Source organism: Vulpes lagopus, chromosome 4, assembly GCF_018345385.1.
Source record: "Vulpes lagopus strain Blue_001 chromosome 4, ASM1834538v1, whole genome shotgun sequence".
NCBI lineage: Eukaryota > Metazoa > Chordata > Mammalia > Carnivora > Canidae > Vulpes > Vulpes lagopus.
In genome coordinates this window covers 120,266,638-120,291,801 of record NC_054827.1, presented here as the reverse complement: position 1 = coordinate 120,291,801, position 25,164 = coordinate 120,266,638, and the positions used below count along the sequence as shown (strand labels likewise).

General features: G+C 60.8%; 1 protein-coding gene across 1 annotated transcript in view; it reads right to left on the bottom strand.

Moving 5' to 3' along the window:
- Positions 1-25,164, bottom strand: part of SH3TC1 (SH3 domain and tetratricopeptide repeats 1) — a 48,214-nt gene that overhangs the window by 13,055 nt on the left and 9,995 nt on the right. Inside the window, 10 exon segments of the mRNA XM_041752431.1 lie at positions 1,343-1,381; positions 2,962-3,095; positions 6,169-6,364; positions 7,165-7,241; positions 7,992-8,202; positions 8,806-8,952; positions 9,728-9,833; positions 11,211-11,338; positions 13,128-13,202; positions 15,090-15,307. Of these exon segments, the coding sequence (XP_041608365.1) occupies positions 1,343-1,381; positions 2,962-3,095; positions 6,169-6,364; positions 7,165-7,241; positions 7,992-8,202; positions 8,806-8,952; positions 9,728-9,833; positions 11,211-11,338; positions 13,128-13,202; positions 15,090-15,307 (1,331 nt within the window).

Below are 25,164 nucleotides of genomic sequence, written 5' to 3'. Positions count from 1 at the left end.
GGGTCGGCACGTGCTCAAAAGCCACCCACAGAACTGAGGACAGTGAAGTCTGTGTCCCTCTGTCCAGCCCGGGGCTATGTCTGGCAGGAAAGTTGAGGAATAGCTCCCAGACCCCCGGGTCTCCACCTTCGTCCTGGTTGGTTTGGGAATCTGAGGCCCACAGCTCCTAAAGGGACAAGATGCTGGGGAATCTGGGACCCCCACTGCCCAAGGGAGCTCGCTTGCTGGACTGCTGGCTTTGGTCGGCCCTCGAAGGCACAGCCAGCGCCCAGGAGCATGCGGCTATGCTTCCTGTTGGGAAAACAGGAGCTTAAAGGGGGAATTTGTCTGCAAGGAAAGAACCAGGATCTAAAGGTTCTTCTGTTTCGAGTTCACTTGCACAAAATATGTTCAAAACGAACTCTCTTTGTTAGTCTGTGAAGGCCAGGAATAAACGAGAATTCAGTGCGGTTCAGGGGCAAATGTCTGACCTGACGACCTCACTGTGGGTGTGAATCGGCTTCGCCCACCCCCTCCGATGCTGGCAAGTCCTGCTGCTCCCCATGCAGCAGAGCGCAGGGGTGAGGGGAGGCCCCACAGTGGCCCTGGGATCTCCGGAGCCTTCTCGTCCAGAACCCCAGGTGGCCCTTCCCTGTTTGCATCCAGGTGGACTCTATGCCTGAGGAACCCCAAAGGGTCCTCAGGCATTCAAGTGCCCAGGATCTCCCCAGTGCAGATCCTCTGTGGGGGGACGAGGTGGAGGTGTGGAGGGAGGAGGGAGATCCCTTAATCAGCTCGCCCGGGAAGAAGAGACAGATCCCAAAGGGGCTGCTCCAGCACGAAGCTCCAAATCCAGGCCCTGCACCCCCTTCACCCTCTCAAAGCAGAGAATTTCAGCTGGTCTAGGTTTCAAGAAAAGAACCCCTGGCCAGGCATGGCTCAGACTATGGAGGGGAGGTCCCTCTCTGCTGGAGACAGAGCAGGGGGCCAGGCATGGCTCAGACTATGGAGGGGACGTCCCTCTTTGCTGAGGACAGAGCAGGAAGCCAGGCATGGCTCAGACTATGGAGGGGAGGCCCCTCTCTGCTGGAGACAGAGCAGGGGGCCAGGCATGGCTCAGACTATGGAGGGGACACCCTGCTCTGCAGGAGGCCTGGTGTGTTCACGGGGGACCCACCACAGCAGCAGGGGGAGCTTACCTTCACCTCATCCAGCTCCCCATCAGGGCTGACGCCCCGCCCACCTGCCCTCCCCCAGGGAGGCATGAGGTCCCCACCCCTCCCCCCATCCATGCTGTGCAGCCTGGCATCACCCCAGCCCCAGCCTGGATCCCATAGGAGGGGATCCTGTGGGAGGAGCCTACCTGGTTCTGGCTGTTCACACTCAGCTTCTTCTAATCTGTCTGAAATGGGGAGAAAAAAAGCATCACTCTCGGGCCAGCACCTCCAGGAGGGGCCATGTCAGGAGGGGGTATGGGCTGGGGCAGCCTGAGGGGCTGTGGGGCTGAGGATCCCCTGGTTGGGGGGCTGAGGATCCCCTGCCCACAGGCTCTGTCCTGCCCACACCCCCCAGAGGCCGTGGGCTTCTGCTGCCACCTCTCTGGGGACAGGGGTGGACTCCCTACCCTGGGCTGCTCGCAGTCTCACCTGCTGTCCTGGAGATCAGGGCAGCAGCTCCACCTGCACCCCACCCTCCTCGTGACGGGGCCCTCCCTAAGCCTTGGTTTCCGCCTCCCGAAAATGGGCTGACATGAGCAGCTGGCTGGGAAAGGTTGTCTGAAGTGTAAAGTCAGCTAGGACAACTGTGCAGGCTCGCGGGAAGCTAGGCGGCCCCCGGGAGAGGGGACCCCAGAACGTCCCCCGGCTGAGGGGTGCCCACAGCCTTCCTAACAAAGACGAGAGTGTATGCCGGGCTGGTTTAAGCCCGACTCGCAAAGCTGAGATCCAAGTTTGCCTGTTTTAGGAAGAGAGAGCAACGTGTGGGAACCTAGAAACTTGAACTCCGTTCTTGGAGGAGCTGTTCCTGGCATGCGCATCAGCAAGCACAGGTGCGAGCAGCAAGTGTGGATGTGCATGTGTGCACGCGTGTGTCTGCGTGATGTGTAGGTGTGTGTGCATGTGTGTGCGTGCACATGTACATATTGCATGTACGTGTAAGTGTGTGTGTGTGTCCACACATGTATTCCCCTTCATCCTTGGGATGAAGGAACCCGGCTCTCCTGTCCTGTCCGCGACAGTCGACCGGCAAATTTGTTGGGGCCTCACTCCCTTGGCTGTGGCCGACACGTGTCCCGCTTCTGTGCGGGGCGCTGCCTTCCCTGAGCACAGGGTGGTGCGGCATTGTCTGTAGGAGGTGGCAGCCCTGGGGTCCAGCCCCGGCCCCCCAGCACTCAGGCAACCCGGCCAGACCACAGCCACACGGGCCCAGGCCCCTCATCTTGTGACAGCAGGATGGTCACTCTCTCACAGACTCTTGGCAAAGCGGCAGGTGGGCAGCGGGAACCTCAGGGGACTGTGGGCACCTCCCTGCCTCTCTTTCCATCCCCCTCTCTGCACCTGGCCTGTCTGCTACCCCTACAAGTCCTGGGGGCAGCAACAGCATCTGTCTGGTAACTTTTAAGTGCCTAGGGGTTTGCATTCCTTCACTTCCTGATGGAGGAAGCCGGGCTTTCAGGAGAGGAAATGTCAGAGGGCAGGGGTGTCTTGAGCAGTGCACGGAAGCCAGAACAATCACGGCCCACCGAGGGGACAGGCCGATGCTGTTCAGCAGGAGCTCAGTGCCTCCTGGGACTGGCGGTCACTAGCTGGTGCAACCCTGTAGGAAAGCTACAGACCCTCCCCAGTCCCTCTGGGAATCTGCCCACAAAAACCGTCCTGAGCACCTGGCTGGAGGGGGTGACCAGTTTGAGGTCCCGTGATGTCCCCGAAGCCAGTGGGAGGCACGAGGGGAGCAGCGCCCCACCACCAGCACCCGCACACCTACCCAAGCTGTACACGGTACACACGTCGGCGCCAGACGCCCTCCTCAGTAGCTGCCTGGCGTCCTCCTCTGAAAAGCGCCCTTCATTGCTGAAGAATGACCTTTCTTCCTCATTGAGAAAAATCACATTTTCCAGCCTGGAAAAAAAAAAAAGGTGCTTTATTTAAGATAGTATATCTCCTAAGCAAGACCCATTTCCACTCATTTGACAGACAGACCCCTCACACCTGCTATGTCTTCACCACTGGGGCAAAAACAAAATAGATCCTGCCCTCCTGGATGGTGCCTCACCAGCTGAGACAGGTGCCAGGAGCAGGAGAGGCTGCTACAGACCCAGTGGGTCATGGTAACCTGGGGAAGGTGAGCTCCTAGGCAGCCTACAAAGCCCCACTTCATAGTTCCCTCCCCTGTGAGGAGGGAGCTGGCAGCAGCAAGCAGGTTCAGTCCCTTCGCATCCTGTGCTCCCACGGCTCTGCCTACCGCCTCTGCGGGTGCTCCCCACAGTGCCCCACGCAAACACAGGGCACATGTCTGCGCCGAGTCAGGGAGATGAAAACCAGGATGGAGAGCAGAGAGAGAAGGCACAGGCGATTTGTGCTTGTACGACTAAATTGGCAGCATAATATGAAACCTTGAAAAGTGCTTTCAAACTAGGAGCTATTTTGAGAAGTTAAAGAAAATCTCGGGGCAGCGTCTGGAACATTCAGCAGAATAACAGGCCTGTATTCTTCAGAGACGTCCTGAAGGACAAGGAGATGAAGGAACTGTTTCGGATTAAGGAGGCGAGGCTGGCGCCACGGGGTCTGGAACTTTCTCTGGGTTTCGAAGGCATGACTGGGATCCTCACGAGACCTGCGTGTGGCCCGCAGAGAGCGACTTTGCACCAGTGTCGTCTCCCGATTGTGGCAGCTGTGCCGTGGGGATGCAGGTGGATGTCCTGGCTTCAGGGAACGCGCCGCCCAGCTCGCCGGGAGTGGGGCCACGTGCTTGCAGCCAACTCGCCACAGGGTTCAAACACGAGGGCAAAGCAGGAAACAAGCATCACAACACGCTCACATCTGGGCGATCAGGATGAGGGGAGATGATGGGAATCCTGTGCTCTCTTTGCAACTTTTCCCTAAGTCTGAAATCATGTCAAAGTAAGAGGAGAAAAGGCCTGGCCACCAGGTTCATCACACGAAGGATGAAGGCGCAGGGTCTGGCATAGACGGATGTTCAGTCAACACGTGCTGAGCAAACGAGGAGCTTCTGCTGCAGCCCCGTCACCCTAGCGTCAGGGAGCCGACGGACGAGCGCACCCAGCAGCCATCCCAGCTCAGACCCTGGGCGAGGTCAGGGCAGGCGTAAGTCACACGGACCCCAGCTGTCCACGCAGAAGCCGCGGTCTCCCCTGGATACGTGACAGGACTCGTCTAGACGGAGGGTTCCCCAGACAGGGTTCCACGGAACGCCGCCGCTGGGGCTGAGAGAGAGGGTCCTGACGGTGAAGTCAGTGTGGGCAATGCGTTCCGACAGGGAAAGCAGGTCAGACTTCGCGTTGCCTTCCCGGTGCTGGGCCTCGCTGCGGACCGCCAGCCAGGCACGCGGAGGGCATCCCCACCTTGCGTGAGCTCCACCGGGTCTGTGACGGAAAGCTGCGGGGAACCCACTTCGGGAGACGCTGGTCTAGCGGCGGCTCTCAGCCCCGGGCCGGCCAGCTTCCAGCTCCCTCCTGACCAGCAGGTGCAACAGACACTTTGAATTTGTGAAGCCAAAGTGGCCTTTGAGGTTCCATCTGGGAGGGGCCGGTCTGTGAATGACCCGGGATGTCAGGGCCAGAGGGTCCCCGGCAGACGTGTGTGGGAGGCCAGGCCCGGGGGCCCCGGGACAGACTCAGTAAAGGCCTTTCTGCACACCCACCTCCCGCGGGCTCCCAGCCTGAGGTCTTTCTGATGGAAGCTCAAGCTCAGGGAGCAGAATGGCCACCAACGGATGGCCTAGCTGTGCGCGCTGACCGCTCACCCGGGACGCTCCTGCTGCTGCCCACGGCCACACAGCGGGGACGCTCAGAATCCCCCAGACAGGGCAGGCATGTCACCAGCAGGCTGTGGGGGTCCTGTAGGGGGAGAAGCGCATCCCCAGGGATGAGCTGTTGGACATGGGACTTGGGGGCCAGTGAGACTCCCCAGGAAAATGGGCAGGCCTGGATGGAGGGGATGTCCCACGTAGGGCGCACGTGTCCACACAAAGTTGTTCTTGAGGAGGTGAACACACCTGCTCTGATGGCAGGGGGCAGCCTTTGACATTGGTGGTCACCAGGGTCTGGGTCACAGGGGGTGGGGTGAGGGCGAAGGCCAGGCCCAGAGTCGTCGAAGGGCTTTATGAAAGGGAGCAACGTGGTGCACAGGGGTGAACGGTCCCTCAAAATTCATTTATCTCCACCTAGAACCTCAGAAGGTGACCTTACTTGGTAAAGGGGCTTTGCAGATGTAATTAGATAGGATGAGGTCACACTGGAGTGGGGGGACCCTGATCCATGACCAATGTCCTTCTAGGAAGAGGGACACACAGGGCAGCCCCGGTGGCTCAGTGGTTTAGCGCCGCCTTCAGCCCAGGGTGTGATCCTGGAGACCAGGGATCGAGTCCCACATCAGGCTCCCTGCATGGAGCCTGCTTCTCCCTCTGCCTGTGTCTCTGCCTCTCTCTGTGTGTCTCTCATGAATAAATAAATAAAATCTTAAAAAAAAAAAAAAAGGAAGAGGGGCACACAGATGCGTGGGGGTAGGGCTGGGGGGCAGGTGAAGATGGAGGCAGAGACTGGGGTGACACAAGCCAGGCTCGCTGCAGCCAGCAGGAACTGGAGGAATGTGGAAGCAATCCTCCCCTGGCGCCTCCGGGACACCTTGATTTTGGACTTGTGTCCCCTAGAACTGGGACAGAATCGCCATCCGCTGTTCTTGGCCCCCAGTGTGGTGCTTTGTCATAGCATCCGCAGGACAACGCTGGATTGCAGAGAACAGCCCCTGCCCTGGTGAAGGACAGGGCACACCAGACAGGAAGGATGCCAGCCCGGGGACCAGGGAACGAATGATGCCCGGATGTTCGCGAGGGCAGGAGGCCCAGGCCCAGGTCCAGGATTGTCACCTAGGAGTCAGCCCAGGGCGGGGGCACCAGGACTTCCCACAGGGGTGGAAGGGCAGGTCAGGAGAGGGCAGGGCCTCGGCCACTCACTCAGACGCTTGGCCCTGCACACTGACGAGACTCGTCCGCACAAACCCGACCTGGCCCGAGGCCACGTGCCGGCCCAGGCACCAGGGCAGGCCGGGCACCTGGGCGCCCAGGATCTCGATGGCATCGCCGCCCCTGAAGGTCATCTCTTCAGGCCCAGATCCCTGGTAGTCCACCACCGCCGAGGCCAAGCCCGTGGCTGTAGGAAGGAGGCCACACGGTCAGTGCTGGGGGCACACCCCGGGTGGGGGGCTCGGTTAGGAACAGGTGGTTGGGGTTGCGATGGAGCATGGCCACTGCACCCAAGGGGCCAGGTATCTAGTGATCCCTGGAGGGGGCACATTATCTCCATACTGAGGATGAGAAACTGAGACCCAGAGCTGTCAGCCTCCAAGGCCAGGGATCTCTCCTCTGTCCCACCCTGGCCAGGCCAGGCCAGGCCAGCATCCACCCAGGACAGGTGCCTCTGTAAACATAGGTGCCTCTCCCATGAGGCCTTATAGTCCCTGAATGGGTACACGAGGCCATCCTTGCACCAGCCAGCATGGGCAGAGCAGAGAGCACTGGACCAGGAGCCCACACTGAAGGCCCATGTTGTCTTTGCAAGAGAAGACCTAAGATCTAAGCCTCAGGAGCCTCCATTAGTGCACACGGCATATGCAGCTGGAGCCGAGCCCACCTGTGTGAGGGCCCTTGGCGTGACAAATGTGCTGCCAGAGAGAAAGCCGTGCATGTGGATGGTCTGTGAGTGCAATGCTCGGGCTCCCTGGAGGCGGTGACCAGCACCCGGGTCGTCCTGGCCCCACTGTGTAAAATGAATTTGGACCAACCGGTGGACCTCTTAGCTTTGGTTGTCACAACATGAACTGGAGAGGATTCTCACTACCTCCTCTGGCTTGGGGAGGATTCAAGGTGAGCACAGAAGCCTCCTGAATGCTGGTACCTGCCCCTCCTTGCCCACCCCTTCCCCAGGGGAGAAAGGCCAGTGGAAGAATTTACCCATCAATGGGGTGTCTGATGTCACAGGTTGGCTCACGGAGTTGTCGATGGGGTCCCAGGGGACCCTGAGAGCCCACCTGCAGTGGGACAAGAGAGGATCTCAGATGTGTGGCAAGCTGAAACTGAGTAGGCTGGACAGGTCAGCAGCCCCCCAAGGACCCAGGCGAATTCCAGCACCTGCCCCCACTACACACACACACACACACACACACACACACACACACAGGCCCAGGTATGTGGCACTGCCAGCAGGGAGCCCCATGCTGCCCAGCCCAGGTGCCTCCTGCCTCAGGCTGGCATCCTGGGACACCTCCCTCCATTAGCCTAAGACACAAGCTGAGCCATTGCCTGTTATTTCCCAGATTCTAAACATCAGGGCATCGAGTTTCTCTCTTTGCTTTGGCTGCCAGGAAGCTCCAAGCCAAGTTAATGCCCCACATTGGACACATGAGCAGGAGCTTACATGCCACCCGTTCTTGCCTTCCCCAGGCTTTATCTGCCTCATACCTCCCTACTATGGGCACACATTATGCAGCTAGTGCCCTCAAAAGCATTTCAGAACAAGCCAGAGCATGAAGCAAGAGCTCCATGCTGCACACTCCTGCCAGGACGGCCCTGCCACAGAATGTCAGCGTCCTCAGGCAGGTGGCAGCCCTGAGGTCCAGACCTGGCCTGGTTTGCCATGGCCACAGGCTGGAAGCGGCAAGATAGGGATGCAAGCAGGTCTGCGGGGCCCTGTCCACCTCCTCTGGCCTGCAGACGGACTCCATCTGGCCCGACAACACGTGAGACTGACAGGAAGCAGAGAAACAAAGGTCGGTACCTACTGATGAAACGGAATCAAAGTTTCTGGAGCGGCCACTGCTGCCACCTCCTCGGAGGACGTGCCAGGGCTGGGAGCAGAAGAGTCCACTGCGGAGGCTGCTTCTCCCTGGGGACCCCTTGAGGCTCGCCCGAGGGGCTGGGGGCCGCCCCCTGCACCCCGGGGGCTGGTGGTTAGTCGCACATGGTGGTCAGGACACAGGACAAAGAAAGGACCTTTAAAGGGACAGAGACCATCCTTCAGTGTGGCTGGCCACAGGTGGCTGGATCTTTGCCAGGCGGGCCCCGCATGTTCCCTGCCAGGGGACACGCGTAAAGGCCGCCGCTCTGCAGGGTCTCCCAGGCCCAGGCTCTGCATCCACAGAAACAGCTGACACCGGCCTGGAGTCCCAGCTCCACTCTGTGAGTGCAGAGCCTCAGTTTCCCTGTCTGAGGGGACCACTGCTGGGAGCCTGGCCGCCTCTCTTCTTCTCGGGAGCCAGGGGAAGGCAGGCAGCTTTGTGGTCTGTTTGCGGCTGACTTGTGCCCAATTACTGAGGCCCCCTCCGCACTTGAGGCAACACCGGCTCTCGACATAGCGGTATGGGTGCCGCTTGCAGAACCCCTTTGACTGTTATTTCCTGGGGGCCTGACCAGGTCTTTACCGCTAAGCAACAGGGCCCGGGCATTTCCCGGCCAGAGTCCCCCCACGTGCTCCTTCCTGCATGAGGCCCCCGTTAATGTCCCCGCACAGGCCAGAGCCTCCCGGGCCCTCCTCCCTGGGGCGTCCCCAGCGCGGCATGGAGCTGGCCGACGTCACCGTCACCGTGCAGCGCTCACCCTCCTGGGTGAGGAGGCTCTCATGCGTCAGCGTCAAGGCCTCCTGGTCCACGTGGACTTGGACGGCTGTCTCCTCATCCTCGTTGGGCGAAAGCAGCCAGAAGGCCTGGTCGACGAGCAGGTTTTCCAGGCAGTGATGAGTAAAGCCTGGGGACCAGATAGGCGAGGTCACCAGCAGGCTCCAAAAGGAGGCAGGGAAGCCTTGCGGCCCTGGCACTGGGGGAGCCCTGCCCTATCTTGGGGACTCGCGGGACTGTCTGAAACCCAGAGAGGTGCCAGGTCTGACCATCTGGGCTGTGAGTGGACTGGCGGTGACCATGGGAGACGCCCTGGACTTCCCTGTGTCCTGGCGAGTTTGGGCAAGGACAAGCCACTTGTCTGACCCTCAGTCTCCGCATCCGTGAGATGGGATGAGAATGTTCAAGGGGAGCGCGTGTGCTGGAGGGTTAGCACAGGCCCTGTGCCAGGTGCCCAAGACACTGTCGCTCTTATTTTCCATGCTCTCAGCCCTTGGACCAAGGTGGTGGAGCACGGTTTCCCCAGAGGATGCAGCCAGACCCCACATGTGCCTCCTAACAGATTGGGGTGCTTTAGAAAGAGAGCTCTTGGGCTGGGCTGCAGACAGCCTGGTCCGAACTCAGCCTCCCTCGAGGTCTGGCCTTGCAAAGCTTCTCCCACGGCGCAGAGCAGGAAGGAACATGGAAGGCAGCCCGTGTCTGGGGACAGACCTGCACCTCTGCACCCATCCCGTCCATCCTTTCTCCCTGAGAGCGGGTGAGCGCTAACTCCCAAGTCCCGTCGCACCGGCCGTTGTGAGCCAGTCTATTCTGAAGCCCGATTTATGACATTAAATGCTCAGTGTGTGACAAGTGTCCTCTGGGGGGAGTCCCCACAACCAGTTCTGGGAGGGCCACCACTTTACCAAGAGCGTGGTAGGTGGAGAACTTCCAGATTTCCTCGAAAGTCTTAAAGGTCACCACGATCCGATCCTGGTCACTGTGGATAGACAGCAGCCTGGCCGATAACTCCTATGGGGAAGAAACGGTCCCGGGGGAGGCGGGGGGCTTTCGGCATCTGGCCACAGGGACAGAGCTGCGCAGCACAAACGCTTCGCAGAAGTGACCCAGGCAGGGGTGGAGGCTCAGAGCTGGGTCCTTTACAGCCCGAGGCGGGGGCTCTCAAGCCAGCTGTGGCTCCTCGTGCCTGGGCCAAGCCCTGCTCCTTCCCAGAGCCCCTGTGTGCCCCAGGCTCGGCCTCCACCCTCTGCAAACCAGGTCCTCCCTGTAGGCCGTGCGCTGGGCCCTGTGCAACCCAACCGAGCCCCTCGGGCAGCACGACGCAGGCATCCGCCCTAACTCTGGTACCCCCTCTCCCCTGACTCCCATCCATGAACACTCCTGGTGGTGGTCGGGCTTGGAAATAACACCAGCACTTACGAGGTACCATGTATGTGTGCTGTGGATGGGTGCTACTCTGGGCTCCAGTTAAGAGCCTGAGAATGGGGGCACCTGCGAGGCTCACTGGTTGAGCATCTGCCTTCAGCTCAGGGTGTGATCCCGGGGTCCTGGGATTGAGTCCTGCATCAGGCTCCCTGCAGGGAGCCCGCTTCTCCCTCTGCCTGTGTCTCTGCCTCTCTCTCTGTGTTGCTCATGAATAAATAAATAAAATCTTTTTAAAAAAGAAAAAGAAGAAGAGCCTGAGAACGGAGGCTGCGTGTCTTATTCGAGGCCTGCCCCTCAGCACATGGCACAGCTGGGATTCCGCCCCTTGCCTGCACCACCCAGGGCTGGTACTCCCATGCTGTTTGCTGGACCTGCACCTCAGCTCCGTAGGGTAACAAGCTTAAGCATCCCTGACTGGTGCCTCAGAAGCTGGGTTCTGGCCAAGGTCAGGCTAGGCTGACTGCAAGGTCACATGGTGACTGCCCAGCCCTAAGCCCAGGACCTCCACCACAGGGACGTCGCCCGGCCCAGCCCCCTCCTTGGCCACCATCCTGCCAGAGCGTCCACTGTGCAGAGGTCTACAGGGGCCTGGCTCCATCAAAATCTAAGAATAAGATCCACACACACCGTCCCTTTCACTCCCCATGACAGAGACTTTAAGAATCTCTGGCAGGGTGGGGGCATGCTGACCGGAATGGGACACTGGGTGTACGGTGGGCCACGTGTGGTGGGAACTGCAGGGTGTGATTGGTGGCCCAGTCATCCAGGAGAACAGACAGGGACAAGTCACAGTGCCACCATGAGGTGTGTTCCAGGGATGTCCTCCCCTCCTGTGGCCTTGACTCCTTAGGGACAGAGGTCTGGACATCAAGCATTCTCCTAGATCCACCCCTATCCTCTGTCCCTGCTCTTGGGCTTGGAACCCTTGTACCTGCCCATGGACCCCAGAGAAGCCAGGCTCACCCCCAGTGCACGGGCCACCTCTCGGCTGTCATTTTCCAGCAGACGGAGCCGGCGCCTCACGGTCTGCTGCAAGCTGGGGTCCGGCAGCCCAGTCTTCCTCCGCACGGCCAGTAGCTGCAAGGTCAGGTCTGGAAGGGGCAGCACAGAGTAGACACTCGGCAAAGTGACCAGCATCACCCTGACCTCCAGCCCCGACCTCTCCTATCACCTGAGCACCAGACAGGGGCATTCAAGCTACAGCAGACACCCACAGGCATCCCAGGACTCACCACCCTGTCCCCCAAACTAACTCCTCTCCCTTTCTCCCATTTTCCAAAGAGCTCCCAGGCCCCGCCCTGCTCAGACCAAGAACACCTCCCTGCACCACACAGCACACAGGTCCACCAGGGAACTGCCAAACTGAGCCGAACCCACCACAGCCCCCCTCCCTGTGCCCCAGTCCTATAGGTCTGCCCTGGACCCTGCTCTCCCTCCAGTTCCCAGGCCCACAGAAAGCCAGAGGGTCCCCTTATGATGAGCTCTGGCTTGCCGCACACCCCAGCGCTCAACCCTCTCAGGAAGTGCCATCCACTGTCCTGAACAGCTACCGCCTGCCACATGGAGCCCTTGAGCTCTCGAAATACAGCCGGTATAACTGTGTGAACCAGATTTTTCATTTTATTAAAGATAAATTTAAACATGAATTGTGTGTCTCCTGTATTGGCTAGCATGGCTCCAGGGCTTTTTCTTCTTGGGTAGAGTAAGATGCAAACCCTTTCCACCTTCCCTCCAGCACAGCCTCGAGCCTCTGGCCCTGGTTCCCCCACCACCTCTTCTCTGGCCTGTGGCCTCCGTGCTGCCCTAGGACATCAAAGCATCCCCCCTACCCTGCCCCAGGGCCTTTGCACTCACTACATCTTCCACCTGGAGCAATTGCTCCCAGACCAAATACTGGCCTGCCTGACAGGCGGCCCTACAGTTCAGATCCCAGCTGAACCGCCTCTCTGCCCACCCCCACCCCTACCCAGCTAAGAGACCTCCCAACGGTGCTACTGAGATCCCCAGAGCATGTGCTGATCCCCAGGGGTGGAGGGGAAATGAGAGAAGGAGGAGAAGAGAAAGAGGGAGGGGAGAGGAGGGCAACATGGAGACTTCTGGAATCAGGACTCAGTCTCTCCCCACCCCCCCCACCCCCCTGCCTAATGGGAAGCATGCCCAACATTTCACAACTGGTTCTTGGATGGGACGCCTCCAACTCCCGTAAGAGGGCGGGTGGCATTGTCAGACTCAAAATAATCTGCCGCTTGCTCAACACTCCCTGGCCATCGTGAGTGACCACAGCAGCACCGGCCACCCGGAAGGCAAGTCAGGGGACGGGCGGGTGTCGAGGCAAAGGGGAACTGCCAGCAATGCTGGGGTTTTTGTGTCACCACAGCCGGGAGCTGGGAGTGGGGTCTCAGGGGTAAGGGGCTCCTTTTCTCACCTCATCTCCCTCCACGGCCCAGTTCTTCCTCCCCTCATCTGTGCCCTACAGAAATCCCACCAGTCCTTGGAGCCCCCACCCCAGAAGCCAGGCCCTGCCCCTCCCTCTGTGTCCCCCACTGCACATCCCTCCCAGAGTCTCACTGCCCCCACACCTGGGCCAGCCTCCTGGCCCGTCCACTCCTGCCTTCAGGCCCTGCGTGGAAATACAGCATCCTGGGCCCTCTCCCGGCGGGGCCGAAGCAGAACCTGGGCGCAGGACCTGGCCATCCGCACCTACCAGCCTCCCCATCCCCACAGCCATCTGGGAGGGGAGTCTGGGGACGAGACTTTCCTGAACCCGCAGGCCATGGCACAGTTGGGGCTGGAGGGAAGAGGGGATGCCCAGGGATCCCACATTGATGGTCCTGCCCAGACTGAGCCCTGCTGCATGATGTGGGGCCCAAGGATGTCTACCTGTGGGGTATGTGCCCATCTGGCCAGAAGGGGTCCCAGTAGCAGGCCCAGAGCTGCCAGCAGGAGGAGTGGCATCTGTAACAGAGCAAGGTTGTGGGATCAAGGTCAAAACAGGTGACGCGTAGTTTTGCCAGCACAAAGCCCCCAGTATTTCTGGAAAAGATGTACCCATGCCCCTGCAAACCACTGACCCCTTGTGTCCCCTTTGTCCAGGTCACAAAAGCCCGAGGAGAATGGAGGGGTACGAGGCTCTCCATGTCCTAGAACAGGTAACCGCAGGCTTGTGGCCTCTGACAATGACACGAGTGTATTGTCCAGCTGTGCTGGGGTCTGGAAAGGTCTTACTGGCGAAAAGGTGTCAGCAGAGCCAGTTCTCCCTGGAGGCTCCATGGGGGGAGCCTGTCTCCAGCTCCTAGGGGCGCCCACCGTGCCCTCAGACGGTGGCTCGTCCTCGATCTTTGGAGCCAGAAGATTCTGACCCAGGCTTCTCTTTCCCTCTCTGGATTCCTAACTCCATCCGCAAAATCACCTCTGCTATATGATCTGGGGCCCAGGATGTGCACTTGTCTGGGGGCCGCGGCTCTACTGACCACAGAGGGCAGGCGGCAGCCCAGGAGGAACCCCAGGTCTGGGACAGCCAGGGCTGATCCTGGTCTGTCTGCACCATCACTCCCCGAGGGTGACATATGCCCTCTCGGCCTTGTGAGGAGGGTCGGGTGTGGCTCACAGCCTGGCAGGACTGACGAGACACCGCAAAGTGCAGGCCAGCAGAGGAGGTGCCCAGCGGGCTCTGGAACTGACGCCAGGACCCCTCCCTATGGTGAGTCCACACCAGGAGGGTCACCCTGGCCCTTCCCAGCTCCTCACGGCCAGGGGACCTGAGGAAACAGGTGTAAAGATGCCCCAGGCTGCCACCATGTACCTCGTGAGGCTTTATTTGTGTTCTCCCCACACATCCATCATTCACTGGCCATTCAGATCTCTACTGAGCATCTCTGAGCTCCAGCCCGGGCCCCCGGGCACGTGACCCGGAGGAGGGTGGGCAGGTGAGGCAGGGAACCCTGGGAGGACGCAGGAGAAACGGACTGTCCTCAGCTCAGGGAGGGTCCTCCCTCTGCAGCTTGTCCCCAGGGCCCAGGATGTAGAAACAGGGGTCCTGGAGATCACACAGGTGCTTCCCAGGTATCTAAGCAGGAAACGAGCCCAAGTCCAGCTGGGCGGCGACAGTCAGGATGCTCCCGGGTCCCCCTGCACAGTCAGGATCCCCCCTAGTCCCCCTGCACAGTCAGGATCTCCCCTGGTCCCCCTGCAGTCAGGATGCCCCCAGGTCCCCCTGCACAGTCAGGATCCCCCCTGGTCCCCCTGCACAGTCAGGATCCTCCCGGGTCCCCCGGACAGTCAGGATGCCCCCGGGTCCCCCTGTACAGTCAGGATGCCCCTGGGTCCCCCAGGACAGTCCGGATGATCCCATCCCTGGCAGTTCCCTGCTTCCCTTCCTCGCTTGGCCTCAGGTGCCCACGTCTCTGGCGCATCCCCTCCCCCAGGGGGAGGCCCCGGCTTGGTCCTGGGTGGCCCTGGATCCCCTCTTGGACAACCTTCGTTCGCCCCCTAGAGGAATGAGGGCCGCCCCGAGCGAATGTCATCCCCGAGGAATGAGGGACTGCCTCTGAGCAGTCCCAGGGGCTTCAGTCCTAAGGACAAAGCAGGGCCTGGAGCGCCAAGGTTACTCCAGAGCCCTAAATTCCCCGGGGGCAGCTGTTCCAGAGCTTCCTGGCCCTCCCCTCACCACACCAGGGTTGTTATCAGACACACACGGCCTCCTGGAGAAACACCAGCGGGGCCCTCGTGTGTCACAATGTCTCACTGGGCACAGGGCCGTCTCCACACGCACCCTGACCGTGTGGACGCCGCGCTCCATTCCCGGGGGGCTGGACGGTGGGGGGGACGGCGCGCTGTACTCACCGCCTCCGCCCAGAACCTCGGCCTCCTCGGGCCCTGCTCGCTCCCAGATGACCGAGGAGCCCATGGCCGCTCTCTGGACCTTGTGGCCGCCACCACCGCCTCCCGAGGGCGCTGTGGGCCCCCTCCCCCTGGTGGCCGGCTCCTCCCAGGCCGCCTCCGCTGGGCCCTCCATGTCCGCTGCGGCCTCAGGGCCGGGGGCTCCGCATGCCAGCTGGCCACTGTGGGCAGAGGAGAGGGGGCTGGTCAGCAGCGAGGCCTCCCCAGGGACACAGGTGCCCGTGGGTGCCGCGCAGGGGTGGGGTCAGGAGGGGACATCACCTCCCCTTCGCCTGGTGGGCCTCTGCACATCCTTCCAAAGCTCTGCTCCCGAGTCGGGGGGCCTCTCCACTACGACAAACCCCTGCCGCAGGCTCTTTCCGAGACCTGGGCCCCTCTCACCAGCTGGGCTGGAAGTCTCTGCGGGCAGGTGGGGGTCCCACCCCAGCTCATCAGTAGACCCCTAGGAAGTAGCTCAGAGCAGGTCATGGCTGCTCAAACATTCCTGCAAGTGCCAGACGGACGTGGGGCACAGAGAAGTCCTCTTGGGACACCCTGGCACCTTGGACGTGAGCAAGCCCCCCACACGTCCTGTCCAGTGGGGCCGGAGCAGACTCCCACGGAGACACCATCGAGTTCCATTTCCCACAACCAGCAACGCTGTGATTCTGGCCTCAGGTTCCCAAGGGACCCTGTGGCTCCTTACAACACCACAGCCCCACCCCGCCCAGGCTCCGGGGATCCTGCCTCCGACACTGGAAGAGGCCTGGGCTCTAGCAGGGGCCCCGGAACACCGTCCCATCCCAGGGGCCAGGAAGTAAGCCAGCTTCCAGGCCGCTTGTGGAGGGAAGGAAGCAGGTGGCAGATGGCAGGGAAGGAGGAAGTGGCCGAGGCAGAACGAGGACAGAATGGGCGACTGCTCCCCCGCCCAGGAGCAGTCATTAAGCCTCCCTCCTTACTGGGGTCAGAGATGAGAGATGGATCAGAGATGTCCAGAGATGGACACACCCTGCTCCTGGGTTTGGGGCTTTGTCACCAGTGAGGACACAGAAGAACACAGAGTCCCCTCTCAGATGGAACACCTGGGGTGGCAGGGGTGCCGAGTGGTCAGGGCTGGGGCTGGGGAAGACCCCCAGCTGGGCCCCAGGGACGGGGAAAAGCCAGCTCTTTGCTCAGCTTCCACCTCAGGGACAGTGGAGACGAGGAATGGTCCTGCTCGCTCATGCGCAAGGTCGGCAAGAGCACAAGCAAGAGAACCCCTCATTTCGGGACCCCCTGACCCTTGATGATGACCTATGAGATTTCACCCCAAACCTAGGACTGGCCAGCGGGAACTCCGTCTGCATGCAGGGACAGGAAAGCACCGTCTCACCCCTTCCTTGGAGGATGTTGGGGAGCAAGTCCCCAGCAGCGGGCAGAGTACGGGGGTGGCCATGCAGAACTCAGAGCCTGGATGGCAACCACCGGCCCCGGTCCTGTCCCGCAGCTGCACCCTGATGCCCTTGGCAGAGACAGGAAGCACCTGGGCAGCCTTGGAGATGCTGGGGTGCAGGACACAGGACACGGGGCACAGGTCGTGATAGATGAGGTGAGGGCTCCCAAAGCATCGAGCATCCCATTAAAGCAGAAGAGCCCCCAAAGCCTGTGAGGCCCGGAGTGGGGGGTTTGGTTCTGTACCCTGGGAAGTCCCCTTCAGTCCTAGAAGACAAGAGAGGGGAGCTGGAACCATGCTGGGCCTTGGGTTTATTTCCCTGCCTCATGTTGTCACCAAAACCAAGAGGCCGCTGGATCTTTATCAGACGCAACATGGAATATACAGGACCCATCCCTTCAAGGCCTGTTCCCACCTCCCTCCAGACCCCCTGAAACCAAGGATTGGGCCTGGACCCAGATTCCCAGAGAGCCTTGGACATGAGTGTTTGTCACCACCTGCATGTGCCAGGGCTAGTTAGTTCAGGGGTAACTCCCAACACTGGAGGGTGGGGGGAGGGAAGAGGGTTGGGGAGCCAGTGAGGCCCCCGGGGGAGGTGGGGACCGTGTACAGAGGGGCTGACAGGTGGCCCCAACAGCACGGTGGGGCAGAGCGCAGACAGCCATATGCCCAAGGTCACTTCTCGGCCACAACTGTCCAAAGGGCTCAGGACTGACCAGGCAAAGCACGGAAGGCCCGAGTCACCACATAGCTGGGCAGCCGCAGAGCAATGACGGGGTCCCAGACCCCCGGGTTCCCAGGGAAGTGGGCCAATCCCTCTGGCCATCTGTTCCTCCCAAGCTGGACAGGACTCACGGGGTCAGCGGCAAGGCCTCCTGCCCGCCTTCTTTCCTGGCCCTTGGCGATTTGAGGCCAGGGCTCCCGTGGGAGCTACTGCCCATCACTCAACACACCCAGTTCAGCCACACGTGACCTGTCCCCAAAGCCTCCATGCACTGGACACCAGCAGGACCCAGGGACACTGCTCAGCCAGTGGCACAGGCAGCCACCTCCCCTCCCAGGTTCCCTGGATGGTCACTTGGGGGAGTCTCAGCCCACAGTGGGGCTTCGCCCGGCCTGCTGCCCCTTCCTTGGACCCTCCCCTAAAAGGTCTAGAGTGATCTCCACTGGGGATTGGCAAGGGCTGCTTTGCAGCCCATTATAAGCCAGGATTGCTCCCATAATCCAAAAGAAAAAGATTAAAAAAAAAAAAAAGGAAGAGAAAAGAAAAGAAAGAAAGAAAGGTAGTAATGGCCACGGGAGCTGCAGAAGCAGGGCACCGTGTTTCTGGCAGGAATTACTCTGGTGCCCCTCCTGTGGCCTTGGTCCCAAACAGCCCGTCTGCTCCAGTACCAGAACCAACAGGCCCCCAACAGCCTGAGGCCGGCAAGGTTTGCAGGAGTGAAGCTTCCAGGGGCCCCTACCCCCACCCCCAATGGGGACCTGACTCCAAGGAGCACCCAGGGGATGACACATACAGCTAGGCTATCTCCATCCTTGTAAAGCATGAAGACCCCTCGCTGTCCTCCGGATCCAGCTCCATGTACTGGCTGTGCTCCCCAGGCCCCAGCCAAGCCCAAGCCTGGGCTGTTTCTTTCCCTCCTCCTGGCTTCACCTGCTGGCTTGCAGCTCCCACACCCCAGCCGACCATGGGGGTGCTGGGACCAGGATGCCTGAGGTCTGCAAGGCCAGCCTGCTGTCCCTCCCCTCTGACCTGCTGAAGCCCATGTCAGGGTCCAAGCCTCCCACCCCCCTGCCCGGCCACATTACCCTTCAGGAGGCACATCCTAGCCCCCACCCTGGGTGCAGCAGGGGGCCCTGCGGCCGGGCATCTCGCAGGACTGTGCCGGGTCCTGTGGCAGCCTCCTATTCTGCTCACCTCGGCCCCGGGGTCAGGACCGGCCCATCCGTGTGTGTGTCCGGGGACACCAGGGGCCTGCTCCCGGCTGCCTCAGGGACAGCTTCCAGAGCAAAGGGAAGGCTTCCTGGGCTCAGAGACCCTCCCATCTGCCCCATGACGGATGTGCCTGGGCAGGCGGGGCCACGGGTGATAGTCGTCAGTGCGGGGGCGGGGGCGGGGGGGGGTCCTAGTCACAGCTGGAGATGAGGAAGTGGGCCCAATCTGTGCAGGAAGGTTCCCTCCCCGCTTCCTATAATGGCCTCGCTCCTCCTCACAGGCCGGGGCTTCTCCAGTGGATGCAGCTCCCAGACCGCAGCCTTGGCAGCTGACCTGGGCTCCTGGGGGGCCGCTCTCTGGTCACCATCGCGGGGAGACCCTCCCTTCTGGCCTTCACCCTCTTTGCTCAGCCTGTCTGGGACAAAAACCCCGGGGGGTGGGTGCCTGGTGGGTCAGCAGCAGGCCGCAGGCCCTGGCCAGCACCCGGCCCAGGGGAGGAGACATGGGGTCAGTGGGCTGGGAGAGCTCTCCACGCCTCACTCTGCCCACCCAGACGGGGAGAGCTGATGCACCTGCCTCACAAGGAACACTCCAGGGTTACAGCTGGTGCTGAATAAAAGTGGGTTCCACAGAGGGAGAGGTGGTACCTTTTCAGTCCTGATTGGGTTGGGGGGTCTGGTGGAAGCACTCATGGGGCTCGTCTAGAACCAGTACCTTTGGGATGCACATAGACCCTGTCCACACCACCAAGAAGCACCTCTTGAGTTGTCTGGTCACCCCTGGACTGGGGTAGTGTCCCCCAAGATCCATCCCCACCCAGCGCCTCAGCAGGTGGCCTTACTTGGAAGAGGGTCTCTGCAAATCTGACTTGTTAGGATGAGGTCATGCTGCAGGGGGGGGCCCTAACCCAGGGATGGTGTCTTATAAAAGGAGGGATGTGGATGGGCATGGGGCAGAGGCCATGTGACCACAGAGGCCAGAGGGAGGGACGTGGCTGGGAGCCCCGGGAGCTGGAGGAGGTGGGAAGCAGGAGGTGAGAGGGACCCTCCCCTGGTGCCTCCAGAGGGAGCTGGGTCCTGAGAACCCTGTGATTTCGGACTTGTGGCCTCCAGATGGTGAGAGTAGGTTCCCACTGTTGGGAGCCCCCCAGGGACAGATGTTGTGTCACGGCCTCCCCGGGGACACTGGTTCTCCTGTAATACGCGTGCCTTCTCGCTTTCTCTGCTGGGAGGTAGGGTCGACCTCACCTGCATCAGACATTTTGTGAGAATCAAGTGCACAATGCCCCCGATAGGATGTGTCATCGTCACCAACTGCAGTGTGACCGTCCCTGAGCACCCACCACCCTGAGGTGCTGACCACACACACCCATCTAATCTCCCTGATGACCTGGGGGAGGGGATGCCACGGTGCCCATTTCACAGGCTCAGCCAGCTGCTGCAGGGACTCAGCTGGCCAGGGGGCACTGACGGGATTTGAACTCAGAGGGGCCGAGTCCAGCACTGGAGCGCCTGCCCTTAACCTGCACGCACTCCATCTCAGCCCCCACAGCTCCCAGCACCAGCCAGCTCCACTAACTGCCAAGGTTGCTTTGTGAGGGACAGAGCTGGGGTCTGGTGCTCCTGGGGAGGTCATTGGAAGCCAGGAGGGGGTCTCAGTGGCTTGCTGGGAGCACACACCTAGGGCAGGACCTGACATTAGAAGTCCTGGGTCTGTGTCCTCCCCTACAACTATCTGGTTGGTGCCTCTGGTCAGGGCACTCATCTCCATCCAGATGATGTTAAAGAGGCCCAGAGATGGTGACCTCAGAGTGGCCAGGCACAGCTGCAGAGCCACCCTGGGCTGTCTTGTGGTGTCTGCCCAATGTGGCACCCTGCCCAGGGCAGGGGCCCACCAGAGACCCCGACACCCGGACTCCGTCCTGCTGGCTGGGCTCTGCGCCTTGCCCAGACCCTGGCACACGCTTGCTGAGTGCCCACATGAAGGGGGGGGGGTCCAGCGAGATCACAGCAGCGAGGCGCTTCATTGGCTGCCCCCGGCGCTCAGGACTCCTGGCTGCGGTCTCCTAACCGGCCCACAGCCTTCCAGACTCCCCAGACTGCAGCTCTCTGCTCCCCACAGTCCCAAGATGCCAGAGGACTCTTCAAGAAAGTGAAAGTCCACAAACTATTTTCAGATTGCGCCGTGGGTGGCGAGCCCCAGCTCCGTGGATGATACCTGCTCAGCCGGTCCTCGTCCTGCCCGTCCCGGTGTCCCCCGTACCTGCGTCCAGCTCCTCAGAGGCAGCTCCCAGGCGGTGGTGGGCAGGCACCAGGTGGCCGCTCCCGGCTCCCTGCCAGCTGGCCCTGCGGGCCGTCTCAGCCAGCCAGGACAGGCAGCGGCCACCCACAGCCCGGCTGACTGCACGGCGGCCGCCACCACCCCCTGCTTCCTGCCACACTTCCTCCCTGCGCCGGGGCCGGTGGGAGAGGCAGGCCCAGGGCGCCTCACGTTGATTGTTAGCTCCTCCCTGGACCAGCTCCAGGCCCCGTCCTGCCTGCCGACTGCCCAGCACCCCCAGCTCTGAGATCGACGCCAGGGAACACCCAGGCTCCCGCCTCAGCCCCCAGGATTAGGGAAGTGCACCAGCTGCCCACCCCACAGCCGTGCCAACCTCGGCTCTGCTCTGTTCCTCCTCTGCTTAGTGCACACACGCCCACATGGCACACATGACACACACACACAACATTCACACGTGACACACATACACATACGTGCATGCACATGAAGGTACACACACACATGATACACACGTGCACTCACATGCAGACACGTGTGCACCACTTCCCTCGGCCGGGTGCTGCCTCCTGCCTGCCCACTGGCTCACCAGGGACAGATGGAGGTTGGACCACAGGTACCCCGCTTCGTTCTCTGACTTCCCACGGGTTTTGGGACCCAGCAGGGCCCCAGGATCAAGGGCAGGACAGAGACCTTCTCTGTCTTGTGCACGATAGCCAGGAAACACCTCTGACTCGGTGGTAGCGGTGGTAACGGTGGCAACGTGACAGTTTTACAGACAGTGAAGCTGAGGTCAGAGAGGTCGTGGGATATGCCCAAGATCAGTGACAACCAGAGGAGCCCAGGACTGGGTTTGACAGACACTGAGGCCCTTAGGCCAGGATTTCTAAGGGCACCACCATTGACACTTGGGGTGATGGCTCTGTCACGGGGAGGGCTTGCTGTGCACACTTAGGATTTCAGTTGCATCCCTGGCCTTGGCTCACTAGAGGCCAGTTACCCCCTCCACCCTGCAGACCCCAGCTGTGACAACCAAACACCTCCAGAAATTAGTCACCTTGGGGCAACATCCGGCAGAACCACTGCTCCAGGCCAAGTTGCCTCCAGGTGACACAACTTTCTCTTACCAGCTCCTGGTGTCATGTGCTGCCACCCCAAAGTCACAAGTTCCCTTCCCTCCCCACGGGGCTGGAGCCCAGGCATGAGGACCAGCATGAGGCCAGGGCACCTTGCTGGGCAGAGCAGGTCACTGAGGCCCAGAGCAGGCAAGCCATTTGCCTCGGGGGCCCTAGCAGTTCACCGACAGAGCCAGGCCTGACACTTGGGCCCCCAGCACGCCCAGACCAGCCAGGTCCCACTGCATGGACACCACACAGAGGGAGCCAAGGGTCGGGGAGGATGTTTTCACAGGCCGAGTCACAGGGGCGAATCTGAAGCTACTGTGTGGGTCACAGGGGACCGGGAGCCCTGAGAGCAGAGGGGCAGCCGATTCACAGGCCGCCCCTCCTTCCCACTGGGACATGTGGCCTCTCCAAGCCTGGCTGTCCCCTCAGTGTCTCTTGGAAGGACAGCTGTGATGGCCTCCGTGCCCATGTCCTGGGACTGCTGTGACAAAGCTCCATGGACTGGGTACCATAAAGTGACGGAGGTCTATTCCCTCCGGGTCTGGAGGCCAGAAGGCTAAATCAATGTGGGCAGGACCGCGCTCCCTCTGGAGGCTCCAGGAGGGTCTTTCCCGCCTCTTCCAGCCTCCAGGGCCCTGGGGCGCTCCTGGGCTCCTGGCCACATGCTCCTCCATCAGCACTCGGCCACCCTCTGTGTGGCTCCTCTTCTCTTCCATAAAAGGACACTCCCATTCCGTTTGGAGTCCCTCTCCTCTCGAGATCCTCACCATAATTGTATCTATACAGACCCTTTTCCTAAACAAGATTGTGTTCGGAGGCTCCCGTGGATGCGCCTGTGGGGCCAGCATCCTGCCCAGTACACCTAGACTCTGGCCAGGGCAGTCGGTGAACCCTGATGCCTGCCTGCCTGACCGCAGTGCCTCCTGCCGCGGCTCCCCTCGGCCTCAGCATCCTGCGGACCCCACCTCTGGGACCCAGGGGAGCCTAAACGAGGTCCGGATGCCCCGTCCTGAAGCTCCTCCTAGGGCAAGTCCTCACCACCCCTTCCTTGAGGACACCTGCTGCTCCATCTCCCCACCTCCCATCTGCTCCAGCTCCACCCCCAACCTTGCCCAGCTCCCCATACTTCTGCCTTCACAGCCCTGGAACCGAGGATACCCTGCCTCTTGCAAAGGACCCACTGGACCTCAGAAGTTGGCTTCCTCGAACCTGCTCTGGAGGACGGGTTCCCCTGCTGTGGCTGCTCTCCTGGGCGAGCCTGCCTCCTCCATCCAGACACAGGTACCCAAGGCCCTTGGTAGTGGCATCTGGGACCTGTGGATGACCGCAGATGCCCACAGATGGGCCTTTGCTCTTCTCCTCAGGCCTCACAGGAGGGTAGAGCTCAGGCTGCCACACGGGGTAGGACGTAGGCACCTGCGTCCAAGGTCAGCGCTGCTGTGCTGGCCACACGGCCTTGGTGTTTTGGATACTCAGAGAAGCCCCGAGGGAGTGGGGGGTCAGATGCTCTTCTGTGGTTTTGCTCTGGATCCTCATGAGGATTAAATGAGATGCAGGACATCTCTAGCAGGCCAAGTCCAGCCTGTTACCACAGCTGCCCTTAAAAGTCTGTTCATTGTACAAGTGCTCAGCGTCTGGGCGTCTCCCAAGGCCAAGGCGTGTGAGAGCAGGGGGCAGGGTTGTCCAGGCCCTCTAAGGGTGACCTCCCTGGCCCTGCCACCCATTCTGCAGCCCAGGGCTGGCCTGTGCCACTGCTCGGGGAGGCCCGGGGGCTGCAGACAGAAGCCTGGCCCAGGCATCGAACCCTCCCTGTCCAGCCCACTGCAGCCCCTGCCCCTCCCAGACTGCGGCCCGTATCTGTATGGTGGGACCCCGAACCTTTCAGTCTGCCCATGTTCCAGAACCCCACAATGTGCAGAACACGAGATGCTTGGCTTCTTCTCCCTTTGTTTTTCTGGAAATGGCACTGAAAGCTGCCCCAGATGGGCTCCACATCCATAAAAGGGACTGGACATGTTTCCTCTCCTGGGCATTGTCCCCTGCTGTGGCCCGACACCCCATATCCTGTTTGTCTCTGCAGCTGTGCTCTTGGCCCAAGGCCGCAGGGAGTTTCCAAGGGCTTCCCCAACTGTCCCCAGCGCTCTGATTCTGTACACTGCACCCTGACTGCACAGAATGCACCCCAGTTGCACGCAGCACACCCCAATACAGAGCTTCAACTCTGCACAGAGCACTCAAGTCTGCTTGTTGCACCAACTGCACAGAATGCACCCCTGCCCAGAGTGCCCAACTCTGCTCAGTGCACCCCAACTCCAGAGTGCACCCCAATTCTGCAGGCACACCCGAATAACCTCCCAGAGGAAGAGCATGAACTTTCTAGTTCGGGGGACTTTTCAAATAGGGGTCCTTCCCACAGGCTGGGCACGGGGCAGGCCCACACAGCCCAGCCTCGAGTCCCACCAGGATAGCCTGTGACTCCCAGGGTCTCACTCTTTCCTGGACAGATGGTGGAGTCGGACTTGGAGGTCTCGAAGTGCCCCCCCCACACACACACCTGCAACAGCTCTGATGTCTGACACGGCTGCTCTAATACATTCCAATCCTCACTTGCCAAGAAGATGCTAGATCCAGGCAGGGGTTATAGCACTCCTGGAGTGACTATTACCACCATCTCATCTGCTGGACCGAGAGGCAGATGGGCGTGGAGGCGGCTCTCGCCCAGGGTCACACAGCCCAAGGGCAGGGCTGCCAGCTGGGGTCTCAGGTCCACCTGGTGCCAAAGCAGATGCCCTGACCCTCTAAGGTGTGAGACAAGCAGCCAGAGAAAACACACCCGAGCCTGGGGCTTTCTCAGTAATCAGATCCTTGTATCTTCCAGCACCAAACCCTGATTCTAATTCTTCCAGGTGGCAGTTCAGAGAGCCATCCCTTGCCTCTGTCGCTTTTCCCATCACAGGGGCCAATGGGTGTTTCACTAAATTGTAAGGTGTGGTGAGCATGTCTGGGTGCTGCCCAGGTGTCGACAGCCAGACTCAGTGTCCTCAGAGCCTTCCCCTCACCTCCCCTTCGCCACCTTTCCCTCCCTCTAAGCTGCTGAGGCTGAGAAGCCCCACAGCAGGCCTGAGGGCAGGCGCTGCACACAAAGCATACCTGCGCCCCCAACCCCCGCCCCATCCCTAGCCAGGGAGGAGGCACTTTCCCTGGCAGAGGAGCTGGTACATTTTGGGAGGAGGGATGGCTTCCTGCCCTGCATTTGTCTGCTCAGAACAA